Source organism: Oncorhynchus keta, chromosome 28 (genome assembly GCF_023373465.1).
Source record: "Oncorhynchus keta strain PuntledgeMale-10-30-2019 chromosome 28, Oket_V2, whole genome shotgun sequence".
Taxonomy (NCBI): domain Eukaryota; kingdom Metazoa; phylum Chordata; class Actinopteri; order Salmoniformes; family Salmonidae; genus Oncorhynchus; species Oncorhynchus keta.
In genome coordinates this window covers 67,211,892-67,229,037 of record NC_068448.1, presented here as the reverse complement: position 1 = coordinate 67,229,037, position 17,146 = coordinate 67,211,892, and the positions used below count along the sequence as shown (strand labels likewise).

Here is a 17,146-nt window from a genome sequence, read left to right as displayed (position 1 = left end):
GTGCTTGTGTGTGTCTGCCACCTCTGCCTGGCCCCACACCTTCATAGTGAAAGAGGAAAACATGTCTTTGGCACGCTAGTTTACTGGAGTCAGTTCAGCACCTGGATGCATTTATATTTTAGCAGACACAACTTACAGGAGCAATTTGGGTTAAGAGCCTTGCTCAGGGGCTCAAAACGATTTTTCAAGTAGTTGGCTCTGGGTTTCAAACCAGCAACCGTTTGGTTACTGGCCCAACACTCTTAACCACTAGGCTCCCTGCCGTGTGTGTTCAGTCAGTTCTGTTGGTGTCTTGTGAGCACTGAGAAGAGCATGCGAGAGTTGATATATTAGGAGCACACAGACCTCTTGGCTATTTTATGTGCCATTTCTTCTTCAACAAGATCACCCCTCCCCTGGATGAAAGGAACAGACTTTAGAACACGATATGAAAGTGCCATTATTCGAGGCACTTAGCAAATGCCCCTCAACCGAATATTATTGCTAAACATGTTGCATGGTGCATTACACAACCATGAACGTCAGACACAAATCCAGACCTGCAGTAATGAGGATTTATTTCATACATAACTGAAAGAGTCGACTTCTGAAAACAAATTGAACAAAAATACTTCACACATCGCAAAGTATAGGTTCCTCTTCCACAGGTTTCTGAACACCCCCGTGGTTCTGATGGAGCAGTCCATATCAGGGCATGGGTGTTACATGGTGTAGGAGCTAGTGTTACGGAGTTGGGCAGCCAGTCTGCTGGTCTCAGACCGTGTGGACACAGTCCCGGACTCCAACTGAGTCTGATGGGACGACTTAAGACTGTTGTGTCTTTATTTGCTCTGATCTTAACTTTTTTTTTACACATAATGTTTCTGCCATAATTTCCCATGACTGAAAAGAGCTTCTGGACATCAGAACAGCTATCACTAACCGACTCATTGAAGTAGAAGTCCTCGTCCAAATAGAGGCGGCGATTGGCATCGATTCCAGGCCCTAATCCCCAACACTCATAAAAGGGGAATACTGCCCTATAGAGGCCGGTGTGAGAGCACCCTGGTAAGACTATGTCGGCGAATTCATTTTAAAAAATCACCTCTACCCTCTTACCTATTGCCTAATGTGCAATCACTGGAAAATAAACTGGATGAGCTCCATTTGAGACTATCCTATCAACGGGACATTAAGAATTAATATACTATGGTTCTCGGAGTCATGGCTGAACAAGGACATGAATAATAGAAATGTAGCAGGGTTTTTCTATGCATCAGCAGGACAGAACGGCAGAGTCCAGTGAGATCAAGGGTGGTGGTGTGTTTAACGGCTAATATTAATAATATTAGGGAAGTCTCAAGATTCTGCCCACTTGAGTTAGAATACCTCAAATTGTCCATTTACCACCACAAACCAAACACTGGCACTAAGACGGCACTCAACGAGTTGCATAGGGCCACAAGCAAACAAGAAAATGCTCATCTAGGAAGCTCTCCTAGTTACCGGTGATTTTGATGAAGGGAAACTCAAATCTGTTTTACCTCATTTCTACCAGCAGTTCAGCTGTGTGACTAAATGGATAAAAACTCTAGAGCACCTTGACTCCACACAGAGATGCATACAAAGCTCTCCCCCGCCCTCCATTTGGAAAATCGGACCATAATTCTATCCTCCCGATTCCTGCTTACATGCAAAAAGTTAAAAAGGTTGTACCAGTGCCGCGTTCAAAAGGGAAGTGGCCCATCTACACACAATGACAAAGTGAACACATATTTAGTGATTTAAATAGATCCCATGCCCAGACGCACCAATGTGTCAGAGGAAACACCGTGCACCTGGCAACCTTAGTTAGCGCGCACTGCGCCCGGCCCGCCACAGGAGTCGCTGGTGCGCAATGAGACAAGGATATCCCTACCGGCCAAACCCTCCCTAACCCGGACAACGCTAGGCCAATTGTGCGTCGCCCCACGGACCTCCCGTCATTGCTAGACAACCATTTTCAGGTCTAACTCTTGCCACTCTTCAAGTAAACATTAACTTGGCCACTCAGGAACAGTCACTGTGTTCTTGGGTAAGGAACGCCAGTAGATTCAGCTTTGGGTTTTTAGGTTATTGTCCTGCTGAAAGGTGAATTCATATCCCTGTGTTTGGTGGAAAGCAGGCTGAACCAGGTTTTCCTCTAGGATTTTTCCTGTGCTGAGCTCCATTTTTTAAAATTTTATCCTGAAAACTCTCCAGTCCTTAACCACTACACACATACCCAGAACATGATTCAGCCACCACTATGTTTAAAAATATGGAGAGTGGTACTCTGTAATTTGTTGTACTTGCCCCAAACATAACTTGGGACAAAAAGTATCAAATTCTCTTACAGCCCCAAAAGTTACACCTATGAGAAAGGGTCAGAGCTCAGGCAGATGTGGTAGAGCCTAAATACCCTCGTAGAGGCCCGTGTGTGTGTCATCTTCACTAAAAGGGCAGCAGATGTGCATGTTCAATCTTGTGCAGCAGGACCCATGTTTGTCATTTTCCGATATGGCCGCCACTTTTCCTTCACCCACTCAAAACCTGTAGAGTGGAAGTGTCACAGTGAGTTAGGTTACTACTCAAGTCCATTCAGTAACATTTCTGGTTCAAACACATTCAGAACTAAACCCTAGCCTCGGAGCCAACCCGCTGCTTTGCTTTAGCCAACTGGTTGTCTTGACAAATGGCTTGGAAAGGCAACAATGTAGTATTGTAGAAAGATCAGCCATCCAGCCTCAAACAAACCAGTCATTGACAGTGAAGTGAACCATTGCCCTTTAGGATAGTGAAGCTTCACACTCACATGTATGGCTTCTCTCCACTGTGGCTCAGCCCGTGTCTGGTGACCCGGTAGCGGATCCAGAAACTCATCACAGTTTTCAAGTGAGAAGGGTTTCTATGGAAGAGAAACAGCAACATCGTGGATTCCTCTCTGTAACAAACACTATAATACCCATGTGTTTCTGACCCCCAGACACATTAACATGCATCTATTAGTAAAAAAACAACATAGGATGTCCAGTCTTTGATCTAACAGAAATGTGAATTTCAATCTTCAATTCAAATTTCTGATCTCTTTGGGACCATCTGTTGAAAGAGGCTAAAGCTGTGCAGGACATATATAAACACACCAAACCTGTGTGCTTACAAAGATGGGCATCTAATTTCCAAGATTTATTGAAGGTGGCTTCACAGTTCACAAAATAACAAATACAACTTTTTTGGGACTCATATCCTTTCCCCCATTTGAATTGTATAGGTGGTAAAGATGACAATGTTTTGATAAAGAACCACCTCTAATAAAAACCGAGAGCAGGTCATTTACTACACTACATGGATTGACACATCTGAGGATGATATATTATATTGGGCGATACCACTATTGGATAATACTGGGGTGTTTCAATTCACGCAATGGAAAGTTAACTAAATGGAAAGCAAATTGTCTTAGTAGCCTAATAAGTATTTTCATTATTTTGGAGAAATATTGATGTTTAATAAATGAATATTGGACATCTGCTTTGTGATTTTATTCACTCATCACCCTACATTTGACATTGGTTCGTTCCTGTTTGGAGGAAGTTAGGAACAGTGAATCGATGCAAACAGCCTGATAGAGAAAGGACTCATCATGGATATAACCTGTCTTAGCATGGACATTGCCATTGAGGGCTTGCATGTTTCCACCATTTTAAAGTAGTCAACTGGGTGGGAATTCCAATGGGTTATAGTCTCAATGGTTCTGCCCATGCTGTCACACACCCTATAACGCATGTGTCAAACTCATTCCAAGGAGGACCTAGTGTCTGCAGGTTTTTGCTCCACCCTTGTACTTAATTGAAGTCACTAATTAGTAAGAAACTCCCCTCACCTGGTTGTTTAGGTCTTAATTATTATAGATTTATTTTTAAACTGCAGACACTCGGCCCTCCTTTCAACGAGTTTGACACCCCTGCTTTAATGGCACAGTCCTTTATCTATCTCTATGAACAGCCTATACAGAGTTGTGACGAGGAGTGTCTGCAGGGGTTTCAAACTCATTCCATGGAAGGCCTAGTGTATGTGAGTTTGGGGTTTTCCTTTCAATTAGTGTGTACACAGGCAGCCCTAATTGGTATTTTGACCAATCGGATTAGCTCTGAAAAATATCTGCTGTGATTGGTCAAAAGACCAATTAGTGGAAAAGTATCAGAATTGGGCTGCTTGACTGAATTTAGCCAAAATAGCCTCTCTTGCAAATGGATGTGTTTGGGTTTCTGGCTCTGATTTTCTAGATCTAAATGTTGTTATTGGTAAATTGAGTAGACTAGCCAGCAGTTGTTTTGATTCAGGTCCTTGAACTTACCTTTCTCTGACTGATTGCAGGCTTTAATATTGTTATCCAGGCTCCTGACACTCTGCATCGCTATCTTCTGTCTGTGTGCGTTTGTAGTATGAACTAAGTGACTGTCTGTCTCCAGTCATCAAACGCACATGGAAATTACAGCCCTAATTGTGGTCTCATCAACCAGCTCCATACTGGGATTTACAGTCAAAACCCAGTCTTCATTCTCCTACTCTCTCCCAATGTGATCCTCTTTAACCCACAAGACTGAGTCATGCAATTATGAAGACCGTTCAACCCACTCCCAATGATGACACTGCTCTTTACTTAGATTAACAATGTCATATGTTTCCACAAGGGTACTTAATTGTGAAAACAAAACATATCTTCAATACAATATGGTTTGTCCATTTCCTAAAGACTAGAGACCAACTACCATGCATGTGTCATTTTCCCATGATCTGGTGAGAAACCTTTGGCTGACTTCTCTGAATGAGGCCTATTAAGAACTCCAGGGCGTTACCTCTGCTCCCTCCCACGCTTCAGGTCACCCGCCACCGTTATCAACTTCTCCCTGTCCGGTCACACTGGCCCAATCCCTCCACTGACAGGATCAATAACCCTAGTTCTGTATATGACCATGGTCTTCACTGATAACCACTACTGACAAGTAGAGGGGGAAGAAAGACCCTATCTGTCCACCTATCCCCCAGAGAGATACAGTGTGCTCTGTGTTTGGCCTGGGATTTCCTAGCTCCATTGTCCACCCCCACCCCCCAAACGAAAACACACACACATACCACACACTCCCCCCTCACATTACTGACACAAATACACCCTTCATTTACTCACTGGCAGTCCTTCAGCGGTTTTAATCCGACTCTAATCAGGCCAGAGACAAAGAAAAACAGAGAGAGAGAGAGGTGAAACAAGAAGGGTTGACAAGTGTGTGAGAACAACATGAACTCATGGAAACATTGTGGATAGAAAGAGAGAGACAGTCTGATGTCTGTCGTTATTATCATCCCATACAGCTTCTGCTCTCCTCCCTCCACCAGTGGTGTGAGTGGTTAATGTGTGACACACAAGGTCGATATGGCTGCTCTGGGCTGCTGGCTGAGTTGACAGCCTCAATCTGTGTGTCGAACGTGTGTGATTAAGGAGCCCATAGTGATCCATGGCTTTTATCCACAAGTCCTGTTCCACACCACCCCTCCTTTCTCTCTCTCTCTCCCTCCCTCGGTCTTTTCCTCTCAGACTGTTTACCTTTTCCTCCTTCAATCACTAACTTACATGAGTCAGCGCTCCAGATGAAGGCCCATTCTGTCTGTGAGAGCATATTCACACAGTTTCATTATGTTTCCTTCTTTCGTACTCTTTCATATCCTTGTTCTGTCTGACGGTACAGATATCACTATGTTTAAAGGAAGCTCCATAGGTGAAACGGTAGGTGCCCAACAATATGGGCTGTTATCTAAGCACCCAGGCCTCAACGCAGTCTATACTGATCAATAACCAGGGATTTGGATGTCCGCTACTGATTGATCACATTGATTTTGGGTGTAACCCCAGATTGTATTCATTCAGCTTGTTGGACACTTGTTCCACCAGTTATCTTCTGCCTTTATGGAGACAGACAGGGGTAACAGGGGCTGTAGGTTTGAGGTCTTTATGAGGGATAGTATCCCACCAATGGGAACACTAATAGGCTGCATTTACACAGGCAGACAAATTCATATATTTTGCCCAATTATGGGCAACAGATCTGATGGGTCAAAAGACCATTAGTGGAAAAAATATATAATTGGTCTGCCTTTTAAAAGAATCGGGGGAGAAAGAGGCATTTTCAAAAATGCAACGACACAGGACATACCACAGAACTAGAATGTTATTCAGATACACAACTCAAGCATGACATTTCAATAAAGAAAGTGATACATTTTCATATACATTCACGATATGGCTCATTACCTGATAGCGTCAGTTCATGCTCTCTCTCCCAGCTGCTGCTACTATCTCAGTAAACTGGTCCTAATTGGAGTAAATATTGGGTAAAGAACTGAGGTAGGATGCGATAACATATGTCAGATACCCAGTCAGCCATTCAGGCTCTGCTGATTAAACAGCACAAGTCAAGATAGGACAGGGGTAGTCCCTCCTCCCTACACACACACAAAGTACACAGTCAAACAGTACCACATGACACACACACACACAACAGGCATGGCTGCATGATCACACCACCAGAAAAGAGATGTAACACTTGAATGAAGAATGATGTACTTTACACTAAAGACTGAACACCAGCCTGCTGTGATTGTACTTGAAGGGCATTTAAGGGCTCACTGCTCTCAAATGCATCTAAATCTGATAGGACACAATCAACATTTACAGGGTATAGCTTTTTCAGATGTATTCTCAGTAGCAGTCTATGACCATTGACATTTGTATAGGAGCCCGGGCATTCAATCTGTACTATGAAACAATGACAAATGTACTACATGGAATGCTATTCCACATCAAGTAACTCATACAAGTAAAATCTGATAAATAAAAGCTAAATACACCTTCTGAAACAGCTGAGACGTGTAGTATTAGAATAATAGCCTGAGGGCACACAATGTGTTGTGAAATGTATTGTAATGCTTTTAAATTGTATAAAGCCTTAATTTCGCTGGATCCCAGGAAGAGTAGCGAATGGGGATCCATAGTAATAAATAATCCAAGGATCAGCTCCTAGAGGAAGGCACTTACCCTGGTGCACATTGCCACCTGCTGGACTGATTGGTGTACTAGCAGTCATTTCCAGGAAGTAGTTAAGGCAGAGAAATGTACATTTTGAAAAAGTCTACCTTTGACATATTTGCAACACAACCAATCAATAAAAAAAAACATACACCCAGATGTTCTTTATTTTTTGACAATGGACAGCACTCACATTTTAAAGTGTCAAAACACTTCACATTAATGTCAACTGAAATGCAAGTGTAGAGTGCCTGAAGTGGGTTGAGTAAAAGCTGTGCGTATACTTTGAGACCGCTGTGCTTGGAGTTCTGTTTGCCGGTGAAATAGAAATCGCATTTCACTTCCCTACGAGTGATAAATGAAAGAATCATTGAACGACAGCTGCAACCTAAGTCTCCCTGGACAGCACCTACACAACTCAAGGTATCACACAAGGGTCAGTTCTCCCCCCTGCCCTGAAACATCTCCTTTTCCATTAGGTAGTTTTAGACACAGAAGTTACCAACATCCCTGCATGTTAGTGTACATAAGACTCAAGCTCACAAATCTGTGCAGAAACAGTTTTATTTTGGTCAGCATAGTTATGCCATGAACTCATAGGGGATGGGCTCCAGCAGCTGGGGCTCATTGCCCTTGGTGCTGACAAAGCGGGCATCACGGGGAGCAGTGGGCTGCAGGGGGAGATGAGGAAAGGACAAATGCATAGATGAGATGCCACTACAAATACAAAATCATTAAATAAAGGTTCAATAAAAATAGCAATTTAGCAGGCTTTTATCCGAAGCGACTTAGTCATGTGTGCATACATTTATATGTGGGTACACAATTGAAAGGACTATCAGAAATGATGACATGGCTGAATAACCATTACAAAATGCTTCAAAATATCAAAACATTCCACTAGATGTGTTGATGTCCTTTCTATACCTTCAATCTATCTGGAATGTTCAGTTACATAGAATAGTGACCAACAAGGCTGGTCCCAGAGAGCAATAGGATGTACAGCCTGTTAAAACACTACTGACAACGGCCCGGGTAAATGTGCTCTCCATACCTGCCGTTTCAGCTCCACCCAGGTGCCCTTCTGCTTGGCCTCCACTTTCCTCTTCTCGTTCTCCTTGACGCGCTGCAGGAAGCTGTCCCTGCTCTTAGAGTGCTTCACGTGCTCAATACGTACATTGATCCTCTTGGCAAGGATCTTACCTCTACAGAAAGAAGGGGAGACGTTTTCAGCTTGGAAATAAATCAGGGATGTAGTCAGCACAACATACAAAAGGCTACTGGTCACAAGATGGATGTAAGCAGCGTAATTGAGACCCTGACTTATCAGAAAACATAACGCTTCCAAATGGTGAAAGACGTGTGGCCTGCAAATGTTTTTTTTTGTGTCTACTTCAACAACCCAAGTTCAAACATGCGGTAGGTGCTTGGCCGGGATGCTGAAGTAAAAATACTGTCCCCCACGTGAATGACCACTTAGGACATAGGACAGCCCAGGTGGCAAAGTGAAGGTGGGGTTTTGAGATAGGCAGCAATCATACTTCTGCAACATTAACCTTCCATTACAAAGATACCGGCAGGGCACATCAATTTCCTTTATGAAAGACCTAAAACATGACCAAGCTGGAAAGGAAACCGATGCTGACCAATCCACCATACATTGCCATACTTACTTGACCTGCTTGTTGACAATGATGCCGACAGCATGTTGGGTTACGTTGTAGACCCTGCCCGTCTTGCCGTGGTAGCACTTATGAGGCATTCCCTTCTGGATGGTACCTGTACCCTGGAGGAGAGACATTAACAATCTTAAGAGTTGGGTTTTGGTGAAGTCCAAAATATAACTAATTTAGTTATGCTGCAGTCACTACCAATAGCTAGGTTTCCATCCAATTTGCAACTGCTTTTCATGTGAATATTCAAAAACCTGCATCAGAGGTCTCTTTACAGTCCCCAAGTCCAGAACAGACTACGGGAGGTGCATCTAGTACTACATGGAACTCTAATCCACGCCAAGTATCGCACGCAAGCAATACAATCTGAAAAAATATAACACACCATATGGTCCAGCAGGGACACACCTACACAGACTGTGTTGTAAGTCGCTCTGGATAAGAGCGTCTGCTAAATGACTTAAATGTAATGTAATGCTTGGCCGGGGTGATAAAGTACACATACTGTCCCCCACGTGAACGACCACTTAGGACAGCCCAGGTGGCAAAGTAAAAATGGGACTGTGTTTCTGGTGAAGATGTGTTTCCATCAAACTGACTTTGTTTTGATGACGTAGTGCACATAACTTGCCGTTAAATTCCCATGTACCAAATGAAAAATACAAGTCAAATGTGTTTCCATTGCATTCTCAATATCACAAAACCTATTGCATTATATAGCAAATGTGACCACTATCTTTAACCAACAGCTCACAGATAGCCTACCTGAAACTCTATCTACATTATGAGATTATTATAGATTAAAGCGATGTCATTTGTATGCATTTGTCAAACGGCAGCCAAGCATCAATCATGTCACCTGAATAAGACCCTGGATAATTATTGGACAGAAGCATCAAGTTCATCACCTTGCACATTCACCACCCTGTGAAGTTAATCAAAAACATATTTATTCTGAGCCTAATAAACTGCATGGTTTCCGATTCGTAATGAGAGGTCCACACCATATCATTGCATGACTACAAATGTACTTCAATATGAGTTACTGTTCTGGTGTCAGCCTGATGGTGACTTTCATGCTTCAGACATTTCATCAGCATGAAATCGATAGATGGAAACCTGGTTAGTGAAACCTGGAAAAGGTGGAACAAACCTTACCTTGATGTCAACGATATCACCCTTCCTGTAGATACGCATGTACGTGGACAGGGGAATGGGACCTGAGGAACAAAGTACATTGATTCCTCACAACCAACCAAAACAATTCGAAAATGGGCTTGGAGTAACTAACGAGGGCTACTCAGCTGTGGATCATGCCAGTAACACCCCTAATCTAGAGTTCTTTACTTCAAAATAACTCAGAAGTTGTAGTGACCTAACAAGGCATTACATCTGCAGTCTTTCTGATATGAACTCACCATGCTTGCGGAAGGCCCTGCTGAACATGTACCTCGTCCCCCTCCTCTTGCCTCTTGTGTTCGTCATGATGCCTGATTACTTGAAAACATGGACATTCAAATGTTAGATAAACCCAACGGCAAAGTAGGAATTCTTAATTACTGTGGCTGTGATTTACAAGAGTGGTCTAGGACTTTGTATACTAGGGTTTAGTACAGTCATTGGACGTAATGCTGTCAGATACAAAAACTTAATTTAACCCCGCCCTATGTATCTATGTTATGTAACTAAATTACCAATACAGTGGTCTGATTAACGTTTGCCTGACAACTGCAACCTGTTGTGACAAAGTGAATTTCACTGCAAAGAAAAACAATGTTGTCCGAATCATAGCTAGTGATTATTATAAGATGTACACCAGTTACTAATAATGAGACACGCAAAACATGGAAACGTCAGTCAAAAATACGCCAAAAAACGAACGTTAGCTATTTAAGTCCAACGTCACACAGCTCGCAAACTCAGTCCAATGCCGCCTCATTTTCCCAGATTGACAATTAAGTTAACTGCCACGTTGCACCAAAGTTAAGTTATTTTGCATGTCAAATTCTCTGGCTGTGTAAGCTATTGTGCCTAAGAAATAACAAATCCTGCGAACGCAACAGTGGTTAGGCCCGCACGTGCAGCCACGCTGTTACCCCGTTACCAAACCGTGTCACTATATGCCACACATACGGTCTTTAAAGGGTGAATTCTCGCCTCAAATATAGAGTATGTTTTAACATACTTACATCAATGTCTACATATGCATTTAAAATGATATTTTATAAGTTTATGGTCTTTAAATGCAGAGCACATCTTACCCCCGGTAGCTCACAAGATGGCGGGTACGGCGGAAAGAGAGAATAAAGGACCCGAAACTCCTCCTTCTAAAACAGATTTAAGCATGGCCTTCCTATTGCCTGAACAAACATGCTGGGGTATAATCATTTGTTTCCCCTCTGTGCTGATCTAAGTCCAGTTTTGGTTTATCTACCTCATTGACTAAGCTCCATTGGTACGATGTATTAAATGATTTCAGATCAGATAATAGCAAACTTCCTTTCCTATTGGAATGTTGAGGCACTGTGAAGCGTCCTATGACCAGTCCATGTCAGTGAACTGCTGAACGACTCATCTGATTAACTTTTGTTAACAAAATGTATTAAAATAATGCAGATTTTGGTGTGCTTGTACATTATCGAAATAATTGATTGATGAACTGCTGACCGTGACAGCCAGTTATATTGACAAGTAAATTGGATTCTCAAAAGCCTGATCAAAGTTTCAGTGAGTTTGACTCTGGTTTGACATTAATTACAGTCGTCATTCTCTACACAGCTGTGTGTCCAGAATTGCTCATGTGGGCACATTTGTGAACGTTATATTATCTACGCCACAGAACATGGACATCGGATGGAGGTTATCTTGCACCGAGCTGAAACGGTCACGGCTAGAAGGGATCGAGCTTTAGTCAAATTAACGTAAAAGTATATATTTTTTTTATGTTTTGTAGCATTGTAGCTAACTACATATTTTCCAAACCTTTACCGTGTTCTCCTTAATCTGACGTTAATTTAACAGAAGATGGATCGCTTTGACATGACCCTCTAAGACCTAGCGGAGCTCCCATCGCCCGTCCAGTGTGCCCTGTCACAAGGGAGTCCTCCTCGCGGTGATTGGGTGAAAGATGGCGTTGGGCGAATGGAAATCCTAATGACAGTTTCCAAATTTGCCTCTTTTTGTACCATGGTGAGTAAATTGCATCTACTAAACACATTGCAAAGTGATGAGAGGGTGGCACGACAACCGTGGTTGTGTTGTTACTATCTTGCGTGACATGGAAGATGGTTAAAATCGTCTGCTTTTCTGTTGCTACCCAGTCAGTTTTCCTGGCTTCACTGACACATTGTTTTTGTCTTACGTTCTATTGCTAGCTATGATAACTAATGTCGTAGGCCTTTAATGTGTTATATTAGTGGGCTGTTTATGTATGATCTTATATTAATTAGTGATGTTTATCTCCTCCCCCACTGTGACCGCACTGCATAGTTCTGCGGCTTCAGCACCTGGTTAACTAGTTACCGAGGCTAGCTAGCTTGCGCGTTCATTTTGCAGTAAAGCAGTGTGGATGTCAAGACATTTCAACACTGGACACAATTTGAATACTATATCAACATAACTCCGTAATTGTTAGCTGAGTTTACTCAACTCCACGATCAATGTCAAACCTAACAAAGTTATGTTCACAGTTGTGCTTTTCCTGTATGTGAATGTTAATTTAGCTAGACAGCATTTCCAGATAGTTACAGTAGTTAGTTAGTCAAATCTAACATTGTGACTGACGATACAGTGAGTTGTCTTCCTGTAAACCCCCTTTTCTGAATTCTACGGAAGCGCGAGCTATTTCTGGAACACAGCAGATGACGACATGATCAGCTGCTAGACAAGACTGCCTGGCTGTCATATTGTTCCCAGTTAACAAAGATAACTACTTAGTTTGGCAAACCTGTCAGACAGACTTCATTCATTTGGATCATACATTTTAGTTTATTTCATTTTTTTATGATCAAACCCAACCTCTGTCCATGTAGGCCTACTCAGGAAATCCTGGTTGATGTGCATTTTCACAGCCTCTGATGGTTAGGGTCATGTTCCATTAACAAAGAATGACATAGTTGTTCTGCCCCCCCTCCCACTGACAGCTATTGACATTGGATATGAAATTCCATTTGGAACTATTGATCGGTACACACTCCCATCGACCTATGCCAAAAATATCAGCACTTTGTATTCCAGGGCGCCAATGCCTCCGCTCTGGAGAAAGAGATTGGCTCAGAGCAGTTCCCTGTCAACGAGCACTACTTCGGATTGGTCAATGTAAGTGAGAGTGCCGTAGCTCACATGCACATGTCTGCATAATCTTTGTTACAGATCACATGTGCCTTATCCATGCAGACGGTTATTGTGTGTCCAGCTCTTTGCCTTACTCTTTGTATCTGTCCTTGTATTTGCCCCCAGTTTGGGAACACGTGCTACTGTAACTCGGTGCTGCAGGCGCTGTACTTCTGCCGTCCGTTCCGGGAGAAGATCTTGGCGTACCGCAGCCAGCCCCGACGCAAGGAGAACCTGCTGACCTGCCTGGCCGACCTGTTCCACAGTATCGCCAACCAGAAGAGAAAGGTGGGAGTCATACCACCCAAGAAGTTCATCACGCGCCTACGCAAGGAGAATGGTGAGCAGGAGACGGTATGCTTGTAGTTCGGGATGGGGGGGGACAGACCCTCTCTCCCCTGTTGACCCTCTCCCCTGTCTCCCTTGTACTCTACCCACCTCCTCTCCATCTCCCTCTGCAGAGCTGTTTGACAACTACATGCAACAGGATGCCCATGAGTTCCTGAACTACCTGCTCAACACCATCGCTGACCTGCTGCAGGAGGAGAGGAAGCAGGACAAGACCAACGGCCGCCTGGCCAATGGCTCGCTCGACTCCCAGAACAACAACAGCAACGCCCCGCCTCCCTCCACCTGGGTCCATGAGATCTTCCAGGGAACCCTCACCAATGAGACCCGCTGCCTCACCTGTGAAACGGTACGCACCGTCCGAGTCTGAAGCCCCTCACCCACATCAACTAGTTATGTCCCTGTTGTTGTTGTGGTCAGCAGGATGCAATGCATGTCGGTGATACGCTGTAGAGAGAAGGCTCAAATTCTGTTGGCACGAAGATGGATAAAATCAAGTTTCCATCTGACTCTAGTCATGCTGTTTTCTCCCTACAGATCAGCAGCAAAGATGAAGACTTCCTGGACCTGTCAGTGGATGTGGAACAGAACACCTCTATCACACACTGTCTCAGGTAAGAACACCTGACTACAATAACACATTACATATTGACTGGCCTGTGTATTGCTTCTTGCTCCGTGTACCTCCAAGTACTCTGACCCCTCGCTCTCCTTCTCTCCGTTTCTCCCTCCAGGGGGTTTAGTAACACAGAGACTCTCTGCAGTGAGTACAAGTACTACTGTGAAGAATGTAGAAGTAAACAGGAGGCACACAAAAGGTCGGTGTTGGCAGTGTTGTGTTCATTGCAAAAGTAAACAAAAGTATTATTCTGTGATGACTGTGTTTATTGTTGTGTGTGTGAGGTTGTGTGTCCACTGTAATTGACTCCTCCCCCAGGATGCGTGTGAAGAAGCTGCCTATGATCCTGGCTCTACACCTGAAGAGGTTCAAGTACATGGAGCAGCTGCAGCGTTACACCAAGCTGTCCTATCGTGTTGTCTTCCCTCTGGAGCTCCGCCTCTTCAACACCTCAGGAGACGCAACCAATCCCGAGAGGCTCTATGACCTGGTTGCCGTCGTGGTGCATTGTGGGAGGTCAGTGTTGTTGTCTAAAAGTATTCTAACTGACCCTTAAGGTTGTGAGTGTGTTGCTGACTTCGTCGTCTTGTTTTCAGTGGTCCAAACCGAGGACACTACATCGCCATTGTGAAGAGTCACGACTTCTGGCTGCTGTTTGATGATGACATTGTAGAGGTAAGATGTTGTATGTGTAGGTTGGTTCTTCTATCCTTGTGGGGACTTCAAATCCCCAATGTTCCACAAGGATTGTAAAACAATAAAAATTCTCCCTTGTGGGTCATTTCCCATGTCCACAAAGGCTATTTTAAATTTAGGGATTAGGGTTAGGTCCCCACGAGGATGTGTGTGAGCATGCATGGGTGCGCCCTTGTGTTTTGTGTGACCCCATTGACCCGTGTTGTCTCTCCTTCCCTCTGCAGAAGATAGACGCCCAGGCCATAGAGGAGTTCTATGGCCTCACCTCTGAGATCTCAAAGAACTCTGAGTCAGGCTACATCCTATTCTATCAGTCAAGAGACTGACTGTCCCTGAAGAGGACAGTACCTCTCAGTGGATTTGAGGATCATACTAGTGGACCATACTAGTGTAAATCGCTCTGTGGTGTCACACACCTACTGAAGCTCAGCCTCAGTCCCCCCTATCTTCCTTCCTTCCTTCCTTCCTTCCTTCCTTCCTTCCTTCCTTCCTTCCTTCCTTCCTTCCTTCCTTCCTTCCTTCCTTCCCTCCCTCCCTCCCTCCCTCCCTCCCTCCCTCCCTCCCTCCCTCCCTCCCTCCCTCCCCCTCCCTCCCTCCCTCCCTCCCTCCCTCCCTCCCACTCTCCCTCCCTCCCTCCCTCCCACTCGTCCCTCCCTCCCTCCCCCTCCTACCTCCCTTCCTCCTACCTCCCTCCCTCTTCCTCCTACCTACCTTCCTCCTACCTACCTCCCTCCCCTTCCTCCTACCTCCCTTCCTCCTACCTCACTCCCTCTTCTTCCTACCTACCTCCCTCCCTCTTCCTCCTACCTACCTCCCTCTTCCTCCTACCTACCTCCCTCCTTCCCCCACCCTGTCACTTAGGCTGGAGATGCTGCTACAGGGAGTTGTGTCAAAGGTTCAGCAGTTTTGTGAGTTGGAAAGCTGTTTAATGACTGTTGTACAGAGGTTGTGTGACTGAGGCGATGGTTATAGCATGGGGGTTTGTGTGGGGTGAGTGGGTATTTAATGATTCATGTGTTGTAATAGCGGCCAGGTGTCTGCACACTCCCTCAGACTGCAACTCTGCTTTGGTGCCTGGCTGGGGCCTAGTCAGAGCAGACCAGTTGACTGCATGAAGGGAGAGTGGGGAGGTGAGTGTTCAAAGTGTGGGACACTTGGGTCGTGTATTTCTACCATGTACAGAGTGGTATTTGTATCGATATGAGGAGAATTAGATGATATTATCATAGGAAAAAAATATAAGTCCTTGAGAAGGTCATGTATTGTCACTATGGTGCACTTTTGATACCGTTTTGTAGGTGTTGGCAAGGTTTATGTGAGGGTTTGCTCGAGACGGCCTGTTGTGAAATGGTCATTTTCTGTTTTAAAGAAAAATTGAATAAAAGATAATAGATACAGGCTGTGAGTGTGTGTTCTACTTTCATAGACTGGTTCCTCTCCCCCAGGTGCACACTGATGACTCATCCTTGCTCAGCACTGCCCCTCAGTGGTTCTACCTGGTCACTACAGGTTCATACTGCAACAGCACAACAGCAGTGTATTTTTAATGAATTCACACCTCCAGTCATGATGCTGCCTATGTAAGCAGCCCAGCCCACCCACGGTTGCCTTAACAAAAACAGGGCTAGATGATCCTAGGACACTGTACCTCAGGCAGGTGTGTAGAGGAGTCTACTGACTAGCCACCTACAGACACATCTGAAGACAGACTTAATCAATTAATGATTGAAAGTGAAGGCCTTCAAGCACAGAGGAACTGAGGGAATAAGGGTAGATAGAAGATGGATGAGAGAGAGAGAGGGATGAGAATCGGGAGGTGGCTGACAGATTATGGTTTGAATAGACATGCCCAGAATAGCAAAACACAGGGGGCTAGGATGAGGAAAGAAGCACTCTGCGTCAACATGGCATTGGAGAAATGTGGACAAATGTCAGAATCTAAAGTAAAATTGGTCAAACCATGAGGTCTTGTTGCATGGTGATACCACAGCCTGGTAACAAATCATAACTTGTCCCTGCACTTAAATCAAATGTTATTTGTCACACATGCCGAATACAACAGGTGTAAGCATTTCACCTTACAGTGAAATGCTTACTTGCAAGCCCTCAACCAACAATGCTGTTTTAAGAAAATACAAAAAAAAAGTAAGAGATAAGAATGACAAATTATTAAAGAGCAGCAGTAAATAACAATAGCAGGGCTATATACAGGGGGTACCGGTACAGAGTCAATGTTTATTTATTTTATGAAACAATGTCCAGGGGCATTATCCTCTATTTAGAAGTCCTCTTTCTGTCTAAAGTAACTGACCAGTAAAATTCAAACTTTTAAAAGTTAATATTCTGTTGACTTATACCCAAATAAGGTTGTTGACTCGTCCTATGGCCTACTTGTATTTG

General features: G+C 44.0%; 2 protein-coding genes and 1 non-coding gene across 6 annotated transcripts; 1 reads left to right on the top strand and 2 right to left on the bottom strand.

The window, feature by feature from the left end:
* Positions 1–69: 69 nt before the first annotated feature.
* On the bottom strand, positions 70–4,880 carry LOC118372531 (uncharacterized). The gene is made up of 3 exons (XR_008083859.1): positions 4,355–4,880; positions 2,813–2,905; positions 70–2,550 (listed from the first exon to the last, which is right to left on the bottom strand). It is a non-coding gene; the product is annotated as an uncharacterized LOC118372531 (transcript).
* A 2,744-nt stretch (positions 4,881–7,624) lies between these two features.
* Positions 7,625–11,161, bottom strand: rpl21 (ribosomal protein L21). Of its 2 annotated transcripts, none has more exons than XM_035758454.2 (6): positions 11,013–11,161; positions 10,170–10,248; positions 9,910–9,971; positions 8,752–8,864; positions 8,133–8,283; positions 7,625–7,749 (listed from the first exon to the last, which is right to left on the bottom strand). In XM_035758454.2, the coding sequence occupies exons 2-6, from the start codon at positions 10,234–10,236 to the stop codon at positions 7,660–7,662; spliced, it is 483 nt and encodes a 160-aa protein (XP_035614347.1). In that variant the 5' UTR covers positions 10,237–10,248; positions 11,013–11,161; the 3' UTR covers positions 7,625–7,659. The 2 variants fall into 2 exon arrangements, with proteins under 2 accessions (XP_035614347.1, XP_035614348.1); XM_035758455.2 differs by having other exon boundaries at positions 10,170–10,241; positions 11,013–11,072.
* A 130-nt stretch (positions 11,162–11,291) lies between these two features.
* usp12a (ubiquitin specific peptidase 12a) lies at positions 11,292–15,318 on the top strand. Of its 3 annotated transcripts, none has more exons than XM_035758453.2 (10): positions 11,292–11,672; positions 11,773–11,940; positions 12,988–13,068; positions 13,210–13,423; positions 13,545–13,780; positions 13,969–14,045; positions 14,166–14,249; positions 14,369–14,566; positions 14,647–14,725; positions 14,971–15,318. In XM_035758453.2, the coding sequence occupies exons 2-10, from the start codon at positions 11,893–11,895 to the stop codon at positions 15,070–15,072; spliced, it is 1,119 nt and encodes a 372-aa protein (XP_035614346.1). In that variant the 5' UTR covers positions 11,292–11,672; positions 11,773–11,892; the 3' UTR covers positions 15,073–15,318. The 3 variants fall into 3 exon arrangements, with proteins under 3 accessions (XP_035614346.1, XP_035614345.1, XP_052339673.1); XM_035758452.2 differs by having other exon boundaries at positions 11,292–11,678; XM_052483713.1 differs by having other exon boundaries at positions 11,292–11,940.
* Positions 15,319–17,146: the final 1,828 nt, after the last annotated feature.